This window comes from Pinus tabuliformis, chromosome 3_2, assembly GCF_031772625.1.
Source record: "Pinus tabuliformis cultivar Carrire ecotype Pingquan chromosome 3_2, CPIR1, whole genome shotgun sequence".
Classification (NCBI taxonomy): domain Eukaryota; kingdom Viridiplantae; phylum Streptophyta; class Pinopsida; order Pinales; family Pinaceae; genus Pinus; species Pinus tabuliformis.
The window spans coordinates 482,432,003-482,455,671 of record NC_142302.1 but is presented as its reverse complement, the minus strand read 5'-3'; the positions used below and the strand labels follow the sequence as shown (position 1 = coordinate 482,455,671).

At 37.6% G+C, this 23,669-nt stretch overlaps 1 protein-coding gene across 1 annotated transcript; it reads right to left on the bottom strand.

The window, feature by feature from the left end:
- Nucleotides 1-3,228: 3,228 nt before the first annotated feature.
- LOC149181399 (protein BPS1, chloroplastic-like) lies at nt 3,229-4,323 on the bottom strand. The gene has a single exon (XM_089414194.1). The coding sequence runs from the start codon at nt 4,321-4,323 to the stop codon at nt 3,229-3,231; it is 1,095 nt and encodes a 364-aa protein (XP_089270320.1).
- Between the last annotated feature and the right edge of the window lie 19,346 nt (nt 4,324-23,669).

Sequence of the window (23,669 nt, the reverse complement as noted above, 5' to 3'; positions counted from 1 at the left end):
CAATTTCCTTTCTCTGCAAGGGGATGTCATTGCATATCATCTATTAAAAAAATGAGGCTAGTGATTCAACCTTTAAATTTTTCTACTAGGTCACTTGTTGAATCTTTGTCTCATTGCTTACATTACACTTTCAATAGGGTGGATGCTTGGTTCAAAACGCTATGATGATCCCTTCATTAAATGGAGTTTTATTTACTCAAGTAAAAAGGAAATAAGTATCAGTGCAATATTGACCTCATTTTCCCCTTATTGTGATTATGACGAAGTTGACGAGAATGATCCGACCCTAAAGAAAATATTTGAGAACTCTATATATGTATTTATGATGACAGATCGTTGACGCTAATAGGAATGATTATTTGCACCGATCTTTACTCTTTTGTGCATAAGAGTCAATCACTTGTTGGCTAAAAGTTGTAGGTTGAGCATCTAAATTTCCCAACTTTTCCATGTGAACAACAATATTTTTAAGGATTTATTTGAAGATACTTTTACCTTTGATATTTTAGGATACAAAAAATGATCCAGTAGACGAAAGGAGTTTGAGTCACAAGCGTAGAAGCCTTTATGAGTGTACTCCTTTTAAATGCTTGAGCTTAATTTGCTTCTAGTAGCACTCTGGCATCCACATCTAACACCACACTTACGTTTGATGTTGCGGTATCTTTTTAACAGGTTTTTTTAGCACTTCTAATTTATTTGAGAGGAGAAATACTTCATTTGGGCTAAGCACCACCACCACACAGATTGAATCTAAAAGACTTAAGTCCATTTGGGTTTAGTCTTCTTGCATTACCACATTTTGGGAGTGGTTTTATTTGAATGTGTATGGTGTCTTAATATCTGTAAGTTTATTTGTACCTTTACATTATAAGTGGGTGCATTTTTGGTTGAAGCTGACACCCTTTCAAAGTTGCTTGCAAGTGTTTCTTATGGAGCTTGAGAAAATGGCCATAATTGATGAGTTATTGTAAATATTGAATACTATGATACTCTCCACTATTTATGGTATGGTAAAAGTCAACAAATTCACTCTCACAAACATTCAAACATGTTTGAAAAATACACAAGAAAACATTATGTTTTTGCAACTCGAATCTTAGCTACAGGAAGATGAGCTACAGAAGAAGAGTCATCATTATGAAATGGTTTTTGTTCAGAACAATACTTTGTTTGAAGTTGACTCCCATTAGTATCCAAAAATTAAACAAATCAGTGAGGTTGAGGTTGATTCCTATCAAGTTCCCATTTTAGGAGCATATTTGTGTGAAGATGCAGAAGTTCAGGTTGCACTTCATAAGCCCGTCATTAGACCTTAGGAAGAACTTATCATCAACAATAATAGAAATGGTCTTGGAATGACAAAGATGTGTCTTTTCACATTCCGGACTATTCTAAACCCATCAAGTTTTAGAGTGTTTGGTTTATTCAAGATAACTCATCTTCACTGCTCCTTTTCCACAACCACATTAGAGTGTCATATGCCAACATTGTGATTGAGTTGGCCATGTGAAAGATCAATGTATTGTAAGCATTGTGGAAAACATAGTCATCATTTAAACAAATGATCTAAACATAAGAGTCCTACAAGAGAAATGATTCGCATTTGATGGATCGCTTCTTGGCAATGGTCTTCAACATCCAAGAAGATATATCGGTCATACCTCAGAGTTCAGTCTTGAGTATTAACATGCCTTGCAGTGGATATTTCTTCATCTTCTCACCTTGCATATGGTAGGGGGAATTGATGGTCAACCAACTGATTTGAAGATTTATCAAGCGATCCTGAGCCATAGCCTAAACCAGAGACAGTTGCTAGAGCCTAGAGCCAAAGTCAACCATAACCAGATTCAGAGTTGTAGCAAGAGATAGATTCATGTTCCATGAGAATGTTTTTTTGGTTGGTGGTCAACCTTAAACCACCACAAGCTGAAGATTCGAGGTTTCGCTATATTAGTTTTTGGTTATATTTAAACCATCATCAGGGAGCACTTCCACATCACAAAAACGTTAGCTTCTAGCCAGATTCAGAATTGTTCAAGGGACGACTTCGAACTTTAATTCCAAAGTTGGTGGTCAGAAACCTCTTATTCATCTACCTCATTTGGTTTGTGGTCTTCCTTAAACCACCTTTTTCAGAGAGCACATCCAACAATTCGCTACCATGCACTTTTATATTTTAGCTCTCTTGTTGGACTCATATACACCCCTTTGGATTAAAGGGGGGAATGTTGGACACCTAATCCATGATGACCGTTGGTGCGAAGAAATTCCAAGGGTCATTGAAGTCTAAGAGACATCTTGGAAGATGAAAGCGAAGGGTCAATGCCATGTATTTATATGTACATTCTTGTGAATAATAGTAAATCACATGAGTTATCTTAAATTTTGCTATCAATTTTGTGTGTGTTTAATAAGAAAAACAAAAACTCATAAACATTTAGGAGTCTTAAAACATGACTAATCCTTTATTTCTTCAATTGTCTTCAATTTCACTCACACACTATCATTACAAACCATATGACTGAAACATTATCATTATCTTCAAGTTCACTCACACACTATCATTACGAAGCATATGAGACTCAAACGTTTTATTTCAAAGACACATTAAGACCTTTCAAGTTCACTCACTCACTATCATTACAAAGCATATGACTCAAACGTTTTATTTCAAAGACACATTAAGACCTTTTGATAAATAAACGTTAATGAACGTTAATGAGAAAGCAATTATGTATGACCTTTTAATAAATAAATGTTAATGGGAAAGCAATTATAATACATGATCCACATTTGTGACAAGGGCGTGCCAAGTTTTCTTTTAGATTAGGATGTCATTAAAAAACAAAAAACAAGGGTTGATAGATGTATGAGAAAGCAATTATGTATGACCTTTTAATAAATAAATGTTAATGAGAAAGCAATTATAATACATGATCCACATTTGTGACAAGGGCGTGCCAAGTTTTCTTTTAGATTAGGATGTCATTAAAAAACAAAAAACAAGGGTTGATAGATGTGGTTCATGAGATTTTGGGAGGTGGATGTTACTTGCAAAGGCCAAAGGTCATTACCAAGATGTCATAATGCCCTTCCTGAATTTGAAAATTAGTTTGGGGAATATCGGCATCTTTCATACCAATTTGGTGATAGTGGGAATGGAGATCAAGTTTGGTACAAAATTTAGCGCCGATTCTATTCCGAAACATTTGACTTTTCAAAATGCTAGGAATAACTGATGCTATCCAAGAGAGCCATCCTACTGCCTATCAACACTCTGAACAGTTTGTCCACCTGCTTTTCAAAGGAAGCGATGCCTGCTTCCATATCTGCGATGCATTTCTGCAAGGAGTCAATGGATTGCTTCAATTCCAGCGCCTCGTTACCTAAAGCCGAACAAGACGATTTGTCAGCTATCCATCTGTTCACCACATCGTGTAAACGCCGGACTGCCGCGTCGATGTTGTCAAGCTCTTGTAATGGAACCCGGGCGCCCTTGCTTCTCCTCCTATCGATCTCTTCCTTCACTTTATACTGGAGGCCATGAAGCGTGGATGCCAATAAAGAATGGCCCGTATGAGGAGCAGTCGAAAGGGGCCGTTTTGATTTGAAAGACAGAGCAGCCACGAGAACGCCGCAGACGAAAACCGTCGTCGCCGTTGATCCATACAAAATTTCCAGGAACTGGGCCTTGCTTGAATTCCCGCTCGTTGGAGTCACCAGCAATTTCTCGCCTATTTGCCTCAGCATCGAGTTGCACTTGTCCAGCGTGGAGCGCTTTTGGCAAGAGGCCTGCAGACTCTGCGCCTCTTTCTTGACCATGAATTCCTTACAATTAGCAAGAGCAGTCTGCGCCCTCAAAAGCTGTTTGGCGCAGATCGAATTGTGAGTAAAACCATCCAAGCCACGAACGATTATCTGCAGCGATGCCTGGTATTCCTTGATATCACTTATCATTTGTCTCAGCTCATTACAAACGTCAAGAAGCTTCACGGTGGCGTCCAGTTGCTTGTCTACCCATTTGCCATTTTCGTGCAAAATGGCCTGTTGGATGTGAGGAAAGAGCTCCTCCGCCCGAGAATGGACGGCAAGGCAGAGTTCCAGAGCTTGCCCGAGCCACTCTGCGCTGAGATAAGACGTGCCGCTTTCTTGTAGCCGACGAAGCTCCGAAGTGAGCCAGCTCTGGAAGGCGTCCACAAGGGGATGCGTGTAAGTCGTGGGATATATTGTTGACGACGAGCTGGTTCGACGATGGAACGACAGAGGCGGCAGGGCATGGAACGCTGCCCCGAGAGACGAAAATACAGAGGAAGGCTCCATCACAATTCTTCTTCACTGTTCGTTTGCTTCTGCAATTCTGCGGGGGAAGGCGTGATGGGGCAGATTAAGTAGGTAATGCGTTGAAGGCAACCGGTCATCCCGGCTGTGTGGATAAGAAGAGTACGGGCGGACGTAATCATTATTTACATTTCACACGTCTCTATCGTGTGCAGTATAATTGCTTCTCAAGGATTGGAACTCGTGGCCTTGCCTCTCATATGCCGTCGGTCGCTTCAGCTCTTGTCAAATCTCACACCGCTTGTCCTTTGCAGTGCGTGGTCCAGCCGGCAACAGCTCATCCTGCAAACTGGCAACTTGGCAAGTCCCGTTTCATATGGCGTCAGCGACATAATCCTCCACGAAAAAAACAAAATAAAATACAAATTCGTGTTCTTTTTCTTTTTTCGTTTTCGCTAGTCATTGTCCCCCATCCCAAAGGACCCCAACCTAGCAACTCCAATGCTTCTCAATAATCAAACAAGAATACCACCCAAAAAAAAAAATGAAAATGAAAAACCCATTGGGTGTCACTTAGCTGTTGAGCAAACAAAAATCAACCCTAATCTACTGACATAACTTATGTGGCGGTGTCCCCTTGCTTGTCCAAGGTTTATGGGCAGAACATTTTTTTTTGCAGAATCTATGGACAAGTTATACTTAAAAAATCGCATTGCCCTCCAGAACCAGACCTAATTGTATTAGAATAATATAACCTTTAAGCTTCTTAGGTTCCCATAATCTCAAAACAAGAATCCAAGCATTTGCCTTTCTGTCATGCTAACAGCAGCGTGGACAATTATCAGCGAAATTATACTTTAGAATAATTTAAGCCTGTTAGGTTCCCATAATCTCAAAACAAGAATCCAAGCATTTGTCTTTGTGTCATGCTACGAGGAACGTGGACAATTATCAGCAAAATTATAATTTAGTAAGGCGAGTCCAAAGTGCCAGCAAAATTATAATATAGTAAGGGAAGTCCAAAGTGCCATTGGATAGAGGTTTTTTAATGTGCGTATTGTTGAGTGATTTTGTTATGTGAATGTGGAAATTTTGTGGAATTTTTTTTAATTTAAAAGTTGGTGTGATTTAAGTTAAATGTGATTTTTTTGGTGATTTTTACCGTTTAGATACTAATAAATTACAATAACTAACTTAATATCATCTTTGATAATCTTGAAAAACTCAAACAATTTAACAAACAAACCAAAATCAATACTCATAAATTTCAACACTCTGAAAAATAAGTAGCCCATATTTTTCTTCCCTTTCACATAAAAATAAAAACAAAAATAGCCGACAATACCTTTTCATGTATATCTGCAACAAACAACTCAGGACTAGAGAGATCGTATTTATATTGTGAGTTGAGATAGATAGTATCCAGAATTAAGAAAAGGCATTAACTACATGATAATTTGGAATCTATTCAGTGGACTCCAATTGTAATGGCAACTGTTATTATTTGACACACCGTGTCAAACAGTGCTTTTATTGAGTGACTATTTCAAATGTGTTTGCGTTTTGTATTTGTTAGCTTATTCTTTTGCATTTAAAGAAGGTGAGGTTTTAATTAATATTTTAATGAAAAGTCGAAAATACAAAGTTGTTATTTAGTATTCTCATTGAACATCAAATTATAGTTTGATTATTTCAATTTCAATTTACAACCCCTGAAAGTCAAAGTTGAACATATTTATTTACCATATTTGAGAACTGTCAAATTAGCAATTGTGTTTTTGAAATTTGAAATAACATATTTATTTACAATATTTGAGAACCGTCAAATTAGCGATTGTGTCTTTGAAATTTAAAAATATTTCATCCAGAGGTGTTTAACTATTAGATTTTTGGAGATTTTAGTTTGAATTTAGTTTTTTTTAATTAATTTTTATTTTATTTTTTAAATTGAGTTTTTCAATATTGAAATTTTTTTATGCCATCTAAAACATAAAAAATTCACAATTTAAACTTGGTCTAAAACATTTTAACTAAAACATCCCTATATAATAAATTACTTACAAACCATAAAAAAAAAATTCCTAAGCTTAGGCTAATTAAAAGAATTTTGTATTGAAAGATTTAGATTGGATCGCTTTCCCTGTCAAGCACTCAACTAATTGTTTTACTTTTCAATTTTGCTGCTTTTGTATTTGTGTTGGTGATGAATTCAGTTTCATCATTACCTCCATTATTATTCATATTGGCCATGGACGCATTAAGTCTCCGCATCAACAAAGCAGTCTTGGAAGATAGATGTAGGCCTCTAAAGATATGCAAGAACATCTTTATATCCCACAATTTATTTGTGGACGACATCCTTATTTTTGGTATGCTATGCAAACTTACTTGGACATTTCTCCATGACATATTGGTTTGGTTTCAAAAAGCTACAGGTTTGCATATTAATGAATCCAAATCATCCTTTTATCATAATGATGCTAACATGGATCTTATTGAATTTTTAACTTCTCTATATGGGATTGAAGCGAGATCCATCAATGATGGGATGAAATATTTTGGGTTCCAATTAAAAGCTAAGATATATTCAAAATCGGATTGGCTCTGGATTCTAGACAGATATTATTAAAGGATTTCAGGGTGGGAATATAAATGCCTCTCCTTAGCGGGTAGAGTTATGCTAACTGAATCGGTGTTGGTTCAATTAGCAGTGTACTGGGCTCATCTATTCTACATCCCTGCGAGCATCATCCATATGATGAATAGGCTTACTGCAAATTTTATTTGGGGAGGTCAATCAGAGAAAATGAAATATCATTTAACTAAATTATCTGATATTTCCTTTCCAAAGAAGTTAGGAGGCTGGGGCATTCTCGACCTGAGGACTTTCGGAAAGGCATTAATTTGCAAGTCTCTTTGGAGGGGTGTATTTGGGGATGGGCCATGGAGCATGACTATAAAGAAAAAATACATGGCAAACAAAGATATTTCATACTGGTTCAGAATGGGAAAGATCGGGGTTAGTTATGGTTCTGCAATCTGGATGAGTTTCCGTAAAGTTGAAACTATTTTCTTAAAAAAATTGGTCTGGAGCTTTCAAACTGGGAATAAGATCCTTATAGGCATTGATCCGATCATGGGAGGTGGAGATTACATTGATATATCTCAGAGTCTTATAAACTTCTTTCATAGAAAGGGTTTCTTTACTTGGAACAAGCTTATTGCAGCATGGCAGGGTCCTATTCCTATTTGGAAGGATTCCACTTGTATGGGTATGTCCGGTGAACTGGCGCGTCAGTGGGAGCAGGTTATGGGTTGTTTGAGAAACTGTGGTTTCTGCCGCATGTTGGATGATGATGTCCTCATTTGGAAAGGCAAATGTGGTATGGAGCCTGTTAGTGTTAAGGAGATATATACAAACCTTATCAGTATTAAATGTGACCAATCTCATCTCATTTTTCCAGTAATCTATTGGAAGACTGGTTGTCCTCAAAAAACCATCATATTCTCATGGTTGGTATTCCATAACAAAAATTTGACATGGGATAATTTACAGAAGCGAAGTTGGTATGGTCCTGGATATTGTTATGCATGTAAATTTGCTGTAGAAAATAATTTTCACATGTTTTTTCAATGTCATTTATCTCAGCAACTTTGGCGCTGCCTTGCGGCTCATTTTGGTTTCCCCTATATTTCTCATTCCTCTTTAATAGAGGCTTTTCTTTGGTGGAGCGGTCAAAAAGCTACATGGAGGCCTGTCATCATTCTTGTCATCTGGTTTATATGGAAGTGGAGGAATTATATCATTTTTCAGGACAGAAAGGAACCATTCATGGTAGTGTTCGATAACATAATATCCTCCATCGACTCTATCCAAGCAAATCCTTCACAGAGTAATAAGTCAAATCATGCAGATCTTTATCCAGATCTTACAGTTTTTCCAAGGGCGTTTTTTACGGAGCAGCTCAAAATGATATCTGCGGTTGTGGCGTTTATATCTTTATGGAGGATAATATGCAATATCAAATTTGCTAGAACGGAGGAAGGGGCTCCAATATAAAAGCTGAGGCTATGGCTCTGGCTGGCCTTCTTTCCATATGTCATTTTCTAAATATACAAACTCTTCAGATTTATGGAGATTCCAAAGTCATTATTGACCATGTCACTGAGAAGCACCATATCAAAAAACAACATCTTGACGGTTGGATGAATAGAATCATGGATATGTGGGGGAAGATGGAGGGCTATTCTATTAGTCATATTTATAGATCTCAAAATGTCCAGGCAGATATTTTATCTAAGAAGGGTCTACTCACTCAACCGGGCATCTGGAATATGGAGGTAATATTTGAAGCTGAAAGATTTCCTATTCAAGAATTCTCTCTCCCTGGTTCATAGCATGTTTTCATTCAAAAGCCCAAGTATGTCTTTCCTATTTTCTATACTTTTGTATTTTTGTTTCTGCCACTGTTTTGTCCTGCAAGTGGATAATCCGATCCTATATTTTCTGGAATTTTGATGATGTGGCATATTCTCCTCCATCATCCTATGTCGTGTTGTATCTCCATATAATGTATAATGTTGTCTTATATCTGACTATTGGCATATTGAGGATATATTAGATCAGACCTTTCTGGAGTCTATTGTTGTCAGATTGGTCAACCTATTTCTCAACTATGATGTAATATTTTAGCCGTTATATATCTTATATAATACTATTGAACTTTTTCTCCCTAAAAAAACATATATTTATAGGTTCGACTTTCATATTTTCAATTAAATATAAAAAGGAAAACGTCTCTTTAAAATACTTTGGCGTTGACGATTGATTTCAATTAAATATAAACAAAAAGTCCCTTGACATACGATAAAAAAAAATGAAATTGATTCTACAAGTTAAGTTTGACCGTTATATTTTACAAGATAAAACTTCGCATTGTAAAGTACGTATTTGACAAGTAAATTGCGTCGTGACGGATCAATTTGCCCGTCAATGCACACAATCACGACGTGTTCATATTATAAAAAGCATTATTCACGCTTTAATTACGTACGAAAGACAAACTTTAATTACGTACGAAAGACTCTTGACGGATGAGTGTGGCATTTGAAATAGTTTTGGTTTGATTCGATTCAATGCATGAAGCCCTATAATCTATAATTTCCATAGTTTCAAACTGTGGACTTCAAAGTCTCTACAAAACTTTACGTTTGGAAGGGCATTGAATAAATATTCCAACTAGTTTCCGCTTCTAGAAAGAGAATTGTTTCCTGAATAGGACTTTGTAACTTAGTGAAATTCCTTCGTAGAAAATTTACATTTCCCGGAGTTGTTTAACCTGCCATAGAATTTTTTAATAAACTAAATTTTATAATATACTAAACTATATAGTTTATATATTATATTAAAACATTTATGTTACTATTATTATTAAATTTTTAAAAATTACATTATTGTCAATTTAATTATTATATATTAAAAGATAGTTTTTATAATTATTATTGAAATAATTTATAAATATTAATTATAATTTAATATCATTTTTTTCTTTTATATATAAAGATGGAAGTTCAACAAATCAACTTCTCAAAGGACCCATATGAGGGTTTCGAAAGATGGGCCTAGAAAGAAGAAGTCAAAACACACCTACCACTTCCTCAACAATAGTCGGCTCTATCATATCTCTCACATTATCTTAGTCTGATTTCATGTTTGCTCTCCACATTCACAGATCACATGCTTGGGCCATCTTTCTGTTGTCTCGTTCATATGAAGACACCCACAGTCACCCCTCGCTTTGAGGTCCTCCTCACCTGTTACAAATCTCTAAGCTTACCACATCTCAACCCCATCATAACTTGGTAAACCTTCATCGAGCTACCCGCTATCTCTCCTAGTGTTATTTCTTTTCCCTCGAACCCAATTGCCCTCCCTTATTTTACATTAGTCACCGACTACTACCTCCCCCCCGCATACTTATTTCACGTGTGAAATGTTGTGAGGGTGTGTCTCATTCCATCCAAGGGTGTCTCACTAGTTGGCAGGGAAGGAGCGAGCTAAGTACAAAAATGAATGTGTAAAATGCAAAGAAGATTTAGTGTTGGGTAAAGGAGTTATGTCAAATGACATTTCAAGAATGGAGGAGATCACTTTGGTTGGTTGTTTTGCAAGTAAGAGAATGGTGGTGGTTAGTATGAGAAATTGGACGTTGAAGAATATTTCCCCTATACTTGGTTATTCACCACACTTTTTTATTTTGGCCAAGGGTTGTATGGGGTGGCTTTTGGATTCGAAGGATGATGGCAAGAAGAACCTTCAACTTCGATGGCATTGGCGCTCATAGGCCCTGTTTCTGAAAAGATGGTTGGCTGACTTTGATGCTCGCTTGGAGCCTCAATGAACAAATGCCAAAAAGCCTAGTATCATCTTTGAATACCAAGGCTAGTCATCCATCACAATGGATTTTAACAGTCTAGTACCACAAGACTCCCTACCTCAAAATTTGAATGCCTAATATAATTGATTTCATCCTGATATAATCATTTTGAAGGATAATTCATGGGCTTATTTTGATGGTGTTTCCCAATAGATCCCCTCCATTGGCAGAATATGTGGTCGTTTATATCTCTTAGACTCACACTATTCCTCCTTGTCCTATCGTATTAGTTTGGATACAAAGAACTTTTCTTTGTTATTTGCTTTAAAACTTCTCCTACAATTAGGTGAACACTTGTGTATTTATGAAATCAATATATATGGGGTTTCTATGACAATGGTAAATTGGATGAATGGCAAGTCCAAAGTGAGAAATCTCACCCTCCTCCCCATTTACCAGAACATTATAAACATGTTAAGTAGCTTTACCCACTATTCTTTTACACATGTCTAGAGGGAGAAAAACCAAAAAGTTGATCAACTTTTGAAGAGAGGACTAGATTTGGCTCAAGGTCAATTGGAAATTCAAGAAGACAAAGAAGGTGTGCTCGACGTTCTCTAGTCATGCCCTTGGGCATAACTAATCCCTTTGTCGTTGATCAATAGAATGAATACATAAGTGTATATATTTATGAACTATGTAGCAACTTGTATATCAATGTTTTTTGGGGATCGATATATGCAAATGTTTAAATTATGGTTATATTTACTACAAGCCTTCTTCATTATTTTTTGGATATGTCTACCTTTCGGAATGGCTAGAAGTTAGGTACGAAGCTTACATAGGTGGAATTTTTGGGGAACTTATGTCCAAATTAGGCTTCTTGCATACTTAAAATGGCAATTTGGAACAACTATGCAGAAACAAAGAACCTTCAAGCTATATACACTACAATTTTGATAGATATTGTGGCAACAAATTACAAAATTTACTTGCTTTTTTGAAGAAATATTGATCTTGGAAAAATTCTACACAAAATGATGAGTGATTTGGTCACATTTTACAATCTCATTTTTTACTCTTAGAAAGAATTGTAAAAAAACATAGATAAGCTATAGAAATGCTATTAAACCTATGTGTAAATATATTTTGTTTTATTTATAAATAAAATACAAGATTTTTATCCTTGGAATATATATACTCACTCTCTTCAGTGCGTCAAAATGTTTGTTAATGTTTTAATTTGTAAATTTATTGATACTTTATATATACTTGTATGTAGCAAAAGCACTTTATAGAACGAAACCTAAGTATTTAATCATACTCATGATATATATATATATATATATATATATATATATATATATATATATATATATATATATATATATATATATATATATATTCATTTTTTTTTATAAATAATTTAATTAATTAACACTATTTTACTACATATTACTAAAAGTTTTTTTACTGCAGTTTTTACTGAACCAATCGCGGATTGCTCACGGTTTATCTGTCACCTGGGTTCCCTTTTGCCTCGGGGTTATTTGAAGCTGGTTTTTTTTATATTTCACTCCTCGTCAGTGGTGTTCCTTGTCGCTAATCGTCGCGGCCTTATGAGGATTTATTCGTCTTATATTGCTTGTCGCTTGGGTGGTTACCTTAGGTTGTCACAGGTTTTGGCAGCACTCTTAGCGTTTGAAGATAAGCCTCCATGGGGTTTTCACTCCATCATTTACGGTTTCCCCTTGCAGGGTTTCGTTTTTCTCAGTTTAGAGTCGCCCTCTAACCCTAGTCAGTGGGCACAAGGTTTCCTCTACGACTTTCTCAGAACGGCCCCGCATATTTATCTACGACAACTATCAGTTGAATGGAAGAACAACTTCTTGATTATTCTTCAAACTCACTGGCTCCAGAAGACATCTGGGTCAACTACTCACACCCATCAACTCTAGAGTCTACACCGAAAGGTAAGTGCTTATTGGCCCCTCAGGTAACATAACTTACCTCACTTTTCGATATGGAGGTCTCTCTTCAAGACTTGGGCAACTCTCATCCAGTGGTGGCTGCGTCTGGAGGTCTTTTTAGTTTGGGTGAGGGTGCTGAATCACCTTTCCTTTCCATTCCATCTCCCTCTGAGCTCCACGAGTGGTCACGGGCTCTCGACTCTCTTAATCCCTCATTGTGGTGCAAGCGTTTTGGTGGGGTGCCTAATGGTTCTCTACTCGCTTCACAAGGCTTTGATGCTCAGGCTGGACCCCTGGACTTGGTGCCTACAAGCTCAGCACACTTTCCCTCAGTCCTGATTCCCCCCTCGGGGTTTTTCAGCAGTATTTGAAGGACTGATATAAACACGAAGGAGAACAGGTCCTAGGACTCTGACGACTACGTTCCTAAGGAGGGTGCCCCGATCACTCTTTCACCATCCCACCGTGAAAATAAGAAGTCAAAGATCTCCAAGATCCGTGAAAGAAACAAGAGATTTGTTTTTGGAGCTAGTATTACTATGGCATAGGCTGCCCTTACAGAAAGCACTGTACTTGTAGGTAGGGTTTGAGGTAGGAATTACACGCCTGCATGGCTGCAGAAATGGACTACTGAGGTTTGGGGCAATCTGTTAGCTTAACTTCCTAAAATCATCACCCTGTCACAAGGATGGTTCACCCTGATTTTTGCCCAACCTGTTTAGTTCAATTGGGTGTTAACTAGATACTAGCACATTGAAATGGCTCTGGTGCTGCTAAAGCATTGGTCTCCACTATTTGATCCGGATAAGGAAAATCTGGGTGCTGGTCTGATTTGGGTTCGCTTGCCTTGTCTACCACTCTAGTTTTGGGTAGACAAGGTCTTCAGAGTCATTGGTGATGATTTAGGGGTGTACCTTGATCATGATCAGGCTTACCAAGACATGGGTTGCTTGGCTTTGGGACACATTTTGGTACATATTGACACCAGAGAGGGTCTGGTGGAGAGCTACTTGCTTCAAATGGGGGATGTTACGCGTAGGAAGATTTTTTATTATGAGGGCATCCCTTTCCGATGCCGAAGATGTCATGTGGTGGGGCATTTATACAAGGATCGCCCTCTTTTGTCCAAGGCACAACAGGAGCTGCCCAAAGCTTTGGTCTCAACTAGCACTCAAACAATGGACTCAGACTTTCCCTCCCAGGAGGCGCAACCCGTGGTTATGGAGACGCAGATTTTAGGTACACAAGTACCTACCTCTCAGCCAGTCTCTTCGACTACCATGACTGCACTCACCAGCCCTTGGGTCCGTGACTCGGCCTTTGTGGGTATTTCTTCCCCCCCTTCTCCTCTGATTACTGTTGATTGTATGGTTTCTGGTTCTGTTTCTACTTCTTTATGTTCTGGGTTGCTCCTTGAGTCTAACAAGTTGTGCTCCCCGGTGTGTCCGATTCTCCCAACTCTACCCTCCTTACCTGAGTCATCACCTAGAATCAGCTCGATGTTGTTTGCCCCTAATCGGGGGGGGGGGCAGCCCGACCTCCAGTGGCTCTCACCAGTATTTTCTTCACTTCCTTCCTGCCTCTCAGTCTCCGACCTTCGATCTGGAAGTGGATCCCCTTCCCCCCATCCCCTTGAAACCTCCCTGTGGTAGACAGTGCAAAATCTCTAAAGCCATTAAGAGGCCCAGTGTGGAAGTGGCTTCGAGAGTGAAACATCCCATCGATTGGGTCCTTAGAGAAAAGGGTAACCCACTTTCTGATCTCCCATGAAGTGCCTCTCCTTCAACTGTAGGGGTTTAGCCAGCCCAAAAAAAAAAAAAAACTGGCTTTAAAAAGGCTCTGTCTGTCAGAGCATTTCGATGTCATTTTCTTGCAAGAAACCCTTGGAGAAGGGAGTTTGGTCAATTCTTTGCTCATGAGCTTCCTCCCTGATTGGGAATTCCACTTCCTGTATGTCCGAGGTCATTCTCGGCCAATCAATTTGTTCACTTCTATCCGGGCACCTTCCTCCCTACTCCTTGCTTTGTTTTCTCCCTAACAAGCTAGCGACCCAGTGATAGTATCAGTCCAAGCTTTTATTAGACTGCAACCACTAGCACGCTCAAACTAGCCAGGTAGATATCAAAGATGGGTAGCTTTAGTTAAGTCATTCATAAATACATTCATCAGGTTGCTATTAGGGCTCTTACTAGGAATACGGTTGTTTATAGTTTATAAACCATATCCTGGGCTCAGTTGGGAAAGGATTCATGGGTACGAAGGATGTGCTTTGGGTATCAGTAAAAGAACCCTTATTCTTCACAATTCTTAGGGAGGGGAGGGCTATCTAGGTGTTGACATTACCTCCTCGGAGTTAAACAAGTCTTTTAGGCTCATCAATATTTATGGGCCATGTCACAACAGGGAACATTTTTGGCACAATCTCTTGGATGCTAACTTTATGCAAGCCGATAACCTGATTATTGGAGGTGATCTTAATTTTTCATTAGGATTGTCTGAATCTTGGGGTTGCCGGGCCCAAAGTGATCACCTCTCAGATTTTTTTGATAATTTGTTGGATTCACATGATCTCCTTCCCATTGATTCATCCAAGATCCTCTTGACCTAGAGAAACATAAGAACTGGTGTCGCGGCGCTTGCTAGGAGGCTCGATTGTTTTTTGATAAAGGCCCCGCTCCTCGCTAGCTTGAACCTCTTCCGCCAATGGGTGGGTTCAGGTGGAATCTTAGATCACTCCCCTATTTTTTTGGAGATCAGGCATAACAATTTTAAACCTCTGGAACCTTTCAAACTCAATCTAAATTGGCTTCCTGAAGAAGATTTCGTAAATTAGCCACTGATTCGTGGATTCACTATCATCTTGTCAATCATCTCTCCTCAGCTGAGGTTTTCTCCAACAATTTGTCCCGCATTAAGTCTAAAACTATGATCTAGGCTAGGGAGAAGTGGAGAAGAGATGAGGCCAATGTCCTTGAGATTGAGAAAACCCTCAAAAATATAGAAGCGTCCGGGATTTTTTTTTTTGCGTCGGAGGGAACAAAGGTCCATTTAACTCATCTGGAGTCGGAAAGATCCAGATTATTGCGACAAAAGGAAGATCTCTAGAGGCTCAAGAGCAGAGCTCTTTGGTTACAAGAAACTGATGAAAACTCCAGATTTTTTCAAAACTTTGCCCGTGGGAGAAAAGAAATTAACACTCTATGGGAGTTGCAGGATTAGGCTGGTAGAAAGGCTAATAATTTTGAGCAGTTGGCTGATATGGGAGTTCGTCATTTCAGCAAAATTTTCAAAGCCCCCATTGGTGTTACCCTTCCAGAAATCCTTCGAACAATAGAAGCTTTACCCTGATTTGTTGACCCTGATGAATCAAAGTTATTAAACTCCCTGGTTACTAGAGGGGAACTGGAGGTTGTGCTGAAATGTTTCAAAAAGGACAAAATTCTAGGTCCAGATGGGTGGCCGATGGAATTTTAGAGCTCCTTTCTGGATCATATTGACAATGATCTACTACTGGTCATAAAGGAATGTAGAAGAACGGGCCGAATGTTTGGGAGTTTTAATGCAACCTTCCTGGCCCTCATCCCCAAATAAAACAACCTCACATCCTTTGATGATTTTCACCCTGTTTCCCTTTGCAGCAGTATCTACAAAATCATTGCTAAGATCATCTCTCTCCGAATTAAACCTTTTCTCTCTCGTATGATTTCCCTGGAGTAGTTTGCCTTCCTCAGTCAACACCAAATTCATGAAGCTATAGGAACAGCTCAGGAATCCCTCCATTCAATCAAAAAGTAGCATTTAAAGTCCATCATTCTCAAAATCGACCTCTCCAAAGCCTTCGATAGGGCTAGTTGGACCTTTCTTCAACTCACTCTTATTCATATAGGCTTCCCCCATGCCTTTGTCGCCTAGATTATGTGTTTTTTCACTTCTGTTTTCTTTAGTGTTCTCATAAATGGTGTTGCCTCTAGTTTCTTTCGTGAGGAACGCGGGCTAAGGCAGGGATTCCCTCTTTCCCCCTTACTCTTCCTCCTCATTATGGAAGGTTTTAGAAAATCGATTAAAAATGCTAGTGTGGCTGGAGATCTGAGGGGTTTCCAAATTTCGGACATGATCACTCTATCCCACTTTCTATTTGTTGATGATATACTTGTTTTTCTAAATGGCATTATTCGTGACTCACAAGTGTTCAAGAACACCCTTTCACTCTTTTGTAAAGCAATAGGTATGGAACCAAATTATGTGAAGTCATCAATTATATTTGTAACTTGCCTTCCTAATGAGGAAAGATTTGCATCACAATTGTATGCCTATGTTTGTCATGAGCTGGATGTAGGTTTAAAATATTTAGGCCTTTTCCTGAAGCTGAATGGATACCGTATTTCCGATTGGGCTTGGCTCCTAGCAAAAATAAAAAACAGAATCAATATTTGGCAGCAGCGTTGGCTCAATCTTATAAAAGTTGTCCTGGAGGCTATCCCTGTGTACTGATGTCGCTGGCTTGGATCCCTAAAGGTATCTTAAAAGAATCCAACAAATTTGTTGCCGCTTTCTCTAGAGGGGCCAAAATGTGGGGAAGATTTTTGCTTGGGACCAGATTGCCAAGCCCAAAAATTTGGGGTGATGGGGCATAAAAAATCTACATTTATTTGCAAGAGCTCTTGCGACAAAAATGGGTTGGAATATTATCAATTCTCAAATCCTTTGGCAAAAGGTTATGTACTTCAAATATATCTACCCCCTTCCAATGTTGGATTGGATTCGCAGGCCCATCCTTCCCCTGACTGGTGCTTCTTTAATCTGGAAGGCTATTACCCAGTCCCTTCCCATCATAAAAAACAGGCTGGCTTGGAAAATTGGTCAAGGCACTCAGGTGAGATTAGGCATGGATGCCTGGGGTGGATGCGGTAATTCCCACATTCTTCCTCACGATCTATATAATTTTCTTTCAAGGTCAGGTTTCACTCATATCTCATATATTGTTGTTGTGGGTCATGATCAATGGATGCCCCAGCGTTGGATGGACCATCAGGACTTAAACATTCTAGATAGATGGATTGAGGACTAGCAATGTTACATTGGGGCTCTTAAGAATGCCAATATTAGATTATCTGACCAGGAAGATGTGCTCATCTGGGCTACAGACCTTCACGGTAGATACACTCCCAAATCTGGTTATTTGGCAGCCATGGCCACTCGGGAAACGAGTGATTGCCTTTTGTGGTGGCGTCATCTCTAGAAATTAAAAGCCCCCCAAAAGCAAGGTTGTTCATGTGGTGCATTCTCTCGGAAAATGCCCCAATTGAGTTAATCCTCAGACACTGGGCCTTCTAAGGTCCCTCAAGATGTTGTCTTTGCAAAGAGAAAGAAGAGGACTCAAACCACTTGTTTTTGTCTTGTCCGGTGACGATCGGTTTCTAGGCTAGTATTTCAACAAGTCTGAATTTGTCATTGGTCTGGTCCGGGAAAAATGTTAGGGAGGCTTGGCATAACTGGTGGAACAGTGCCATCACTCACAAAGCTAGAAACCTTCCCCTGATTGTTTGTTGGGGTATCTAGATCAACAGAAATAGGAATAATTTCCTAGATGCCCCGGTAAACTGGTTAACTTCCTGTATAAATTCTTTAGCCATTTACAATTTGATCCCAAACGATCCGAACATAAACCCTCCTCGGGTTATCTCTCTTGAATCTATCGACTACAATTACCCATGGGGATATTTTGATGGTTCAGCCCAAGCTGAGGGTTGTGGAGGAGGGGTTATCTTTCACATCAACAATATTGTGTCCTTCAGAATTAAAGTTGGCTTGGGCAGAGGTACCAATAATTTTGCCTAGCTGAATAGTCTCAAACACCTTCTCCTTTTTGCAAAGGAACAAAATTGCCAAAAGATTCAGATCTTCGGGGATTCTCAATTGGTTATCAATTGGTTTAATGAAGTTCACCATTGTCACTTGCACACAGTAAGGAACTCCATGGAGGATGTCTTATCATTAAAAGCTCAATTTGATTTTACTGTATGCTCTCACATATACAGGGAAAGGAATGAGATCGCTAATCATCTTTCCAAAGAGGTCGCGCAGCTGAACAAAGGACAATGGGAAATCCACAAATTCAGGGAAGGTGTCTTCTACCATTTCCACAGGCCATTCGTAGAGATGCACGGGGATCTTTTGGAGTGATCCATGATCACTCATTTTTTTTTGCTTTTTGTTCCAGCTCAATAAATAGTTACTTTATGGACATATTCTATGTATTTTTGTTTTTACTTGCAACATATTTAGCACTATGGACATCTATGATGTATTTTGTATATCTGATTGTTAAAACTCTGATTTGTTATTGTTCTGAGACTGGGTCTGATGCATGTTGGACTGATACAACATGTAATTTTCTTAAATCTTTAATGAAAAAAATTACTAAGAAAATTTTATAATATTAATTTGTTTTTAGATAAATATTTTAATTTATTAAAATTATTTTTCTCTACGTTGATACGTGCCTTATATAATATGCACTATCCAATCAATTATTTTACAATTTTAAAATATTAAAAATAATTTTTATTTTAAAATATTTAATTTTAAATTTATTAAAATTTTAAATTTTTAAACAAATTAATTAAAAATTAACAAAAAATATTTTAATGGCATAAAGAGGTGTATTCTACATCCCAATGTGAGGGAAATGAGTAAGTTCGTATGTGCTCAATGTGGAGTTGACATGTATCCCTCTTAAAAGAAAAGTAAAATATTTTCTAAATAGAAAAATAATGTCAGCTATAATAATAAAAATATGCATGTTTATTTTTTTTTCTGAATTGAAGCTCTTTGTATTCATAATAAAGAAAATTGGTTACATTGAGTTCATCAAAGTCTATCTCAAATCCCTCCAAAATACTAGATCAACTAAACTCCTTGAACACCTTCATTACAATAATTAGAACAAAAGATGTTCTTCAATATATTAGTCACCACATCAACAACTCATATCTTGATGAGATTCCAACCTACATAGACAAAGTATAATCTCGCTACATTATCAAGTGCATTCTAGGAAACCAAAATGAAAGAGACTACCATGAAACCAGGGAAGAACAACCAATGAAAGATATAAAACTTACTCCATATTGGGCTAAAATATTCTATAATGACCTCTATACAATGCCCATCTACGCTTCACTTCATAAACTCACCAAGATGTGTACATATATGTCTAGAAACCATGAGAGAAGGAAGCAGTAGAACACATAAAGTTCAACAACCAAAATTTTGTATAATGTCTCCAACACAATTACCATCATCATCGTATTTTGAGAAAAAAAAATACTAAACCAGTAGACCAATATAAACTAAGTTGCAAGTGCATGTGGGACACCAACCCAAACAAGCTTTGTTTGCATCGAAATAGAGTATTTCCCACAAAAAATCTAGAATAAACACAACATGCCACAAATATTTTTGAAAGCATATCAATAGAAAAATAATGAGAACCATCCACCTCTGAATGATAAACAAAATTTCCATAACAAGAGTCCCTCCAGAGTGCATGGAAAACACATGAAACCATATTCACTATTGACGAGTCCATAAGAAAGGAAACAAGAGCCCAAATGCTCTAGATTGCATCAGGTAGATCATAAACATAGATTTCCATAAACGTTATAGTTAAAGGACACATGACCAAAATTTGACAAAAAAACTTATGAAGCCCACCATCATTAATCTTGATCTAAGGAAATTATAGTAGGGATTTTCCCATGCTCAGTTGGAGGATTAGTGAGGTGTCTAGAGGTGGAGTCACTCACCAAGAAACCTTCTATACGAGGTAAGCGAGAGTCCACACAATCCAAAAAATACTTGAAATTATGAATCATTCATTTGGCATCCTCTAATGAGGAAAATATATTATAGATCTCAACTTTTTTTTCCTTGAATATCAAACATAACAAAGTGGTTATTTGTTGGTGCAAGACCAGCAAATTCATAAAATGAAATTGTTTCTTCCTAAATATGTCAAGGTCTGGTACCCATTTCATATCCTCCCCCATCACCTTAGAATATGAGTGATATGGTTTGTCCCCTACCTCTTTATTTTCTAGCGGTAAAATCTCATTCCTAGCTTCTAAAGGAACTACAACAAAAAATTTGGCCATAGAGTCATAATGTTATGTAACCAATTAAAAAAGAAGAAGAAAAGATATACCAACAACTTGAAAATAAGCCTCTTCGAGGGGGAAACCTCTTTTACATCACATAAATGAACAATTCTTCGATGATATAAATGGAAATACCTCCTTGAGGTGTCTAAAGGGTCACAATATAATCAATGTCTACATAAAAATAATAATGTAAGGGCATAACAATAACAATAGTGTGCTTTTATGTGGCACAACAATAACAGTATGGGGGTTACATGAGCACAACAATAACAATATGGGTGCTACACTAGTATTATAGGGATCTAACATGCCCTCTCCTTCAAAAAGGTGTTGTCCTCAATGCTTGAGTAGTTTTGGACGCTATTGTATAAAATACTCATCCTCCCATGTGAAATCTCCAATAGATAAGTTCTTCCAGTTAATGATATACTTTAAATTTGATCGATTTCGTAGCTGCTAGGTTCTTGTTTTTGTGACTACTTTAGGCTCCAATTTGATTTTTCCTTCCTCATCAAGTTCTGGAAATATTGTTTAAACTAGAATCTTATCACATATAACCTTCTTTAAGCATGAAAAGTGTAAAATTGGATGTACTCGGGAAGATACTGGTGTTATCTTCCTATTTGTCTCCCTACAGTCAGCATTCATGAGCCTCTACATTGGTTGGCCATTTTTTGAGCCTTGGCCCTTCTTTTGACCTATTTTAGGCCATATTCATTGGGACTTAGTGCCTGACAGAGTGGTTGTAGGCCTTCAGCCGAAAGAAGCAACCTTCTTCCTAGCAATTAGAGCCAAAATTTCTCAAACCAATCCCTATGGTGCTATTTGTGTTCTAGAGACTTACCTTCCCTAGGAGATCAATTCGAAGCTATACCTTATATCATCTATTCAAGTTGTCTTGTGTGAATTATTAGAAAATATTCCTAACTTCTCTTCACCCTAAATGTCCACATTCATCCTCCTTGGGACCTATTTGATTCTTTATATACTGGTCCATCCTTGATGGTCAAGCTAGCTAAAAAGAGAGGATTAAGAGTTGACATGTTGTTGTCTTAATTCTAATTCAAATATTGTGAGCCATTTTGTCTTGAGGGCATATTTCTTAGAGAGGGGGAGACTTTGCCGAAATTTAGAGAGGAGAATCCACTTATGAAGGTATATATGTTGTATCATTTTGTTTCATGATCAATAGAAATGAATGTTCCCTTTCTTGTAAATCTAAATTTATGATCAGTTGTTCATGTCTATGTTTATTTCTTTAAGTTGATGATCTTCTATAGAAGGTTATTTTTTCTCCTTCTTTGGTGATGCTTGTGTGTAGGTTCTAGATCTATTGTGGAGGAAGAGATCTCCTAGTTGGAGCAAGGACTCTCTGCATCGAACCCAACATCCATCACTGATCTGTGAGGATTCCAAGTTTCAGCGCAAACCCTAGATAGGGAACTACATGCATGAATGATTAGTTGTATTATATGGTTTGGGATCTATTTACTTGAATGATTAAATGGTCATATACTCCTCGATCTGGTAGTATTGTAAGGGTCATAAAACTACGAAACGATAGCTCCTAGTGGCTTTGTGTAATTTTCCATAATAGAACTAACAACTCTGTTAGAGAGTTTTCCCTATCTTCCTTTGGATCTCTTCTCTTTTTCATTGGATTTATTTTTTATTGCCTCCCTTAATTTCTTTGATTAATTGCGACTTATTCTAGTTTATAGATCTTTTTGTTGTTTTTTTGAGTGATTTATTTTGGATTATTGTTGAGTTTGGGTTATTTTCCATTTAGTGAATTTCATATAAAGGTAGTGAGGGTGTTTGTAGAAGTTGTTTTCACTGGAAAAAGGAAAAATACTCTTACCCTCCTATAGTTAACTTTCATTAAATCGGAAATAAAATTGTGCATTAGCATGTTGTTGGATTAGGGTGTTACTAACAAGAATCTTCTCACACCATTCAAGTTTCATGCCATTTCCCATTGAGTAAATAATAACCATTAAAATTAACACTTTAATAAAATTCACTAGACTCTTCTTTTAATTTTAGTGGTAGTACACCAACATTAGCTTAGGTTGGGGTTTTGGAGCTAGGTGTGTGAGTAAATTGCTCCAAGAATATAAAACAAACTTAGCATCTTGGGCTAGGGAGTGTAAAAATCCTCCATAATCCCATGGTTAAAACTAGAGCGCATCAAAAACCCATGTAATAGGGGGTTAGCATTAGGTCACAGTGTGGGCGATTCTTCTCGAGGCTACCCAACTCATGGCAGGGAATCCCATGATGACAACTGACTACCTAGAAGCCCAAGACTCATATGCCCCCATGGTCTGTTACAACCTTTTTAGGGATATATTGTTCTTTACTTTAGATAATTGTAATTTTGAGCTTATCCCTATAACATGTTCACCCCATGTACATCTTAACATCATTAGCAATCATGTAGAAAGAACAATAACACTAACATATTAGTGGAACAAGAAAAGGAATAGAAGAAAATCATGCATAGATAGGGACACCATGATTTTAGTCAGAGACCAAGCCAAAACCCCAAAAGGGGGAAAACCCATCCTACTTCTTCTTCTATTATATATTCATCAATTTTTCAGCTAATATTCAAAGTACATCTAGAGAGTTACATCACAACATGAGAGATTCATATCACAACATTAGGCCTCTTAAGACCAATCCAAGTCAGTTCACAATTCCATTTATGAGTTGACTTCTAATAATCCATAACATTGTAATGAGACTCTAACAAGAATAAGTTCGTTGTATGAGAGCACAATCATGTACATTAGAATAACATATCCCAAATCTTCTTCAAGGCTATTGCCAAGTCTTCTTTAAAGTTCCTGCCAAGGACCACTGCTCAGAGCCAA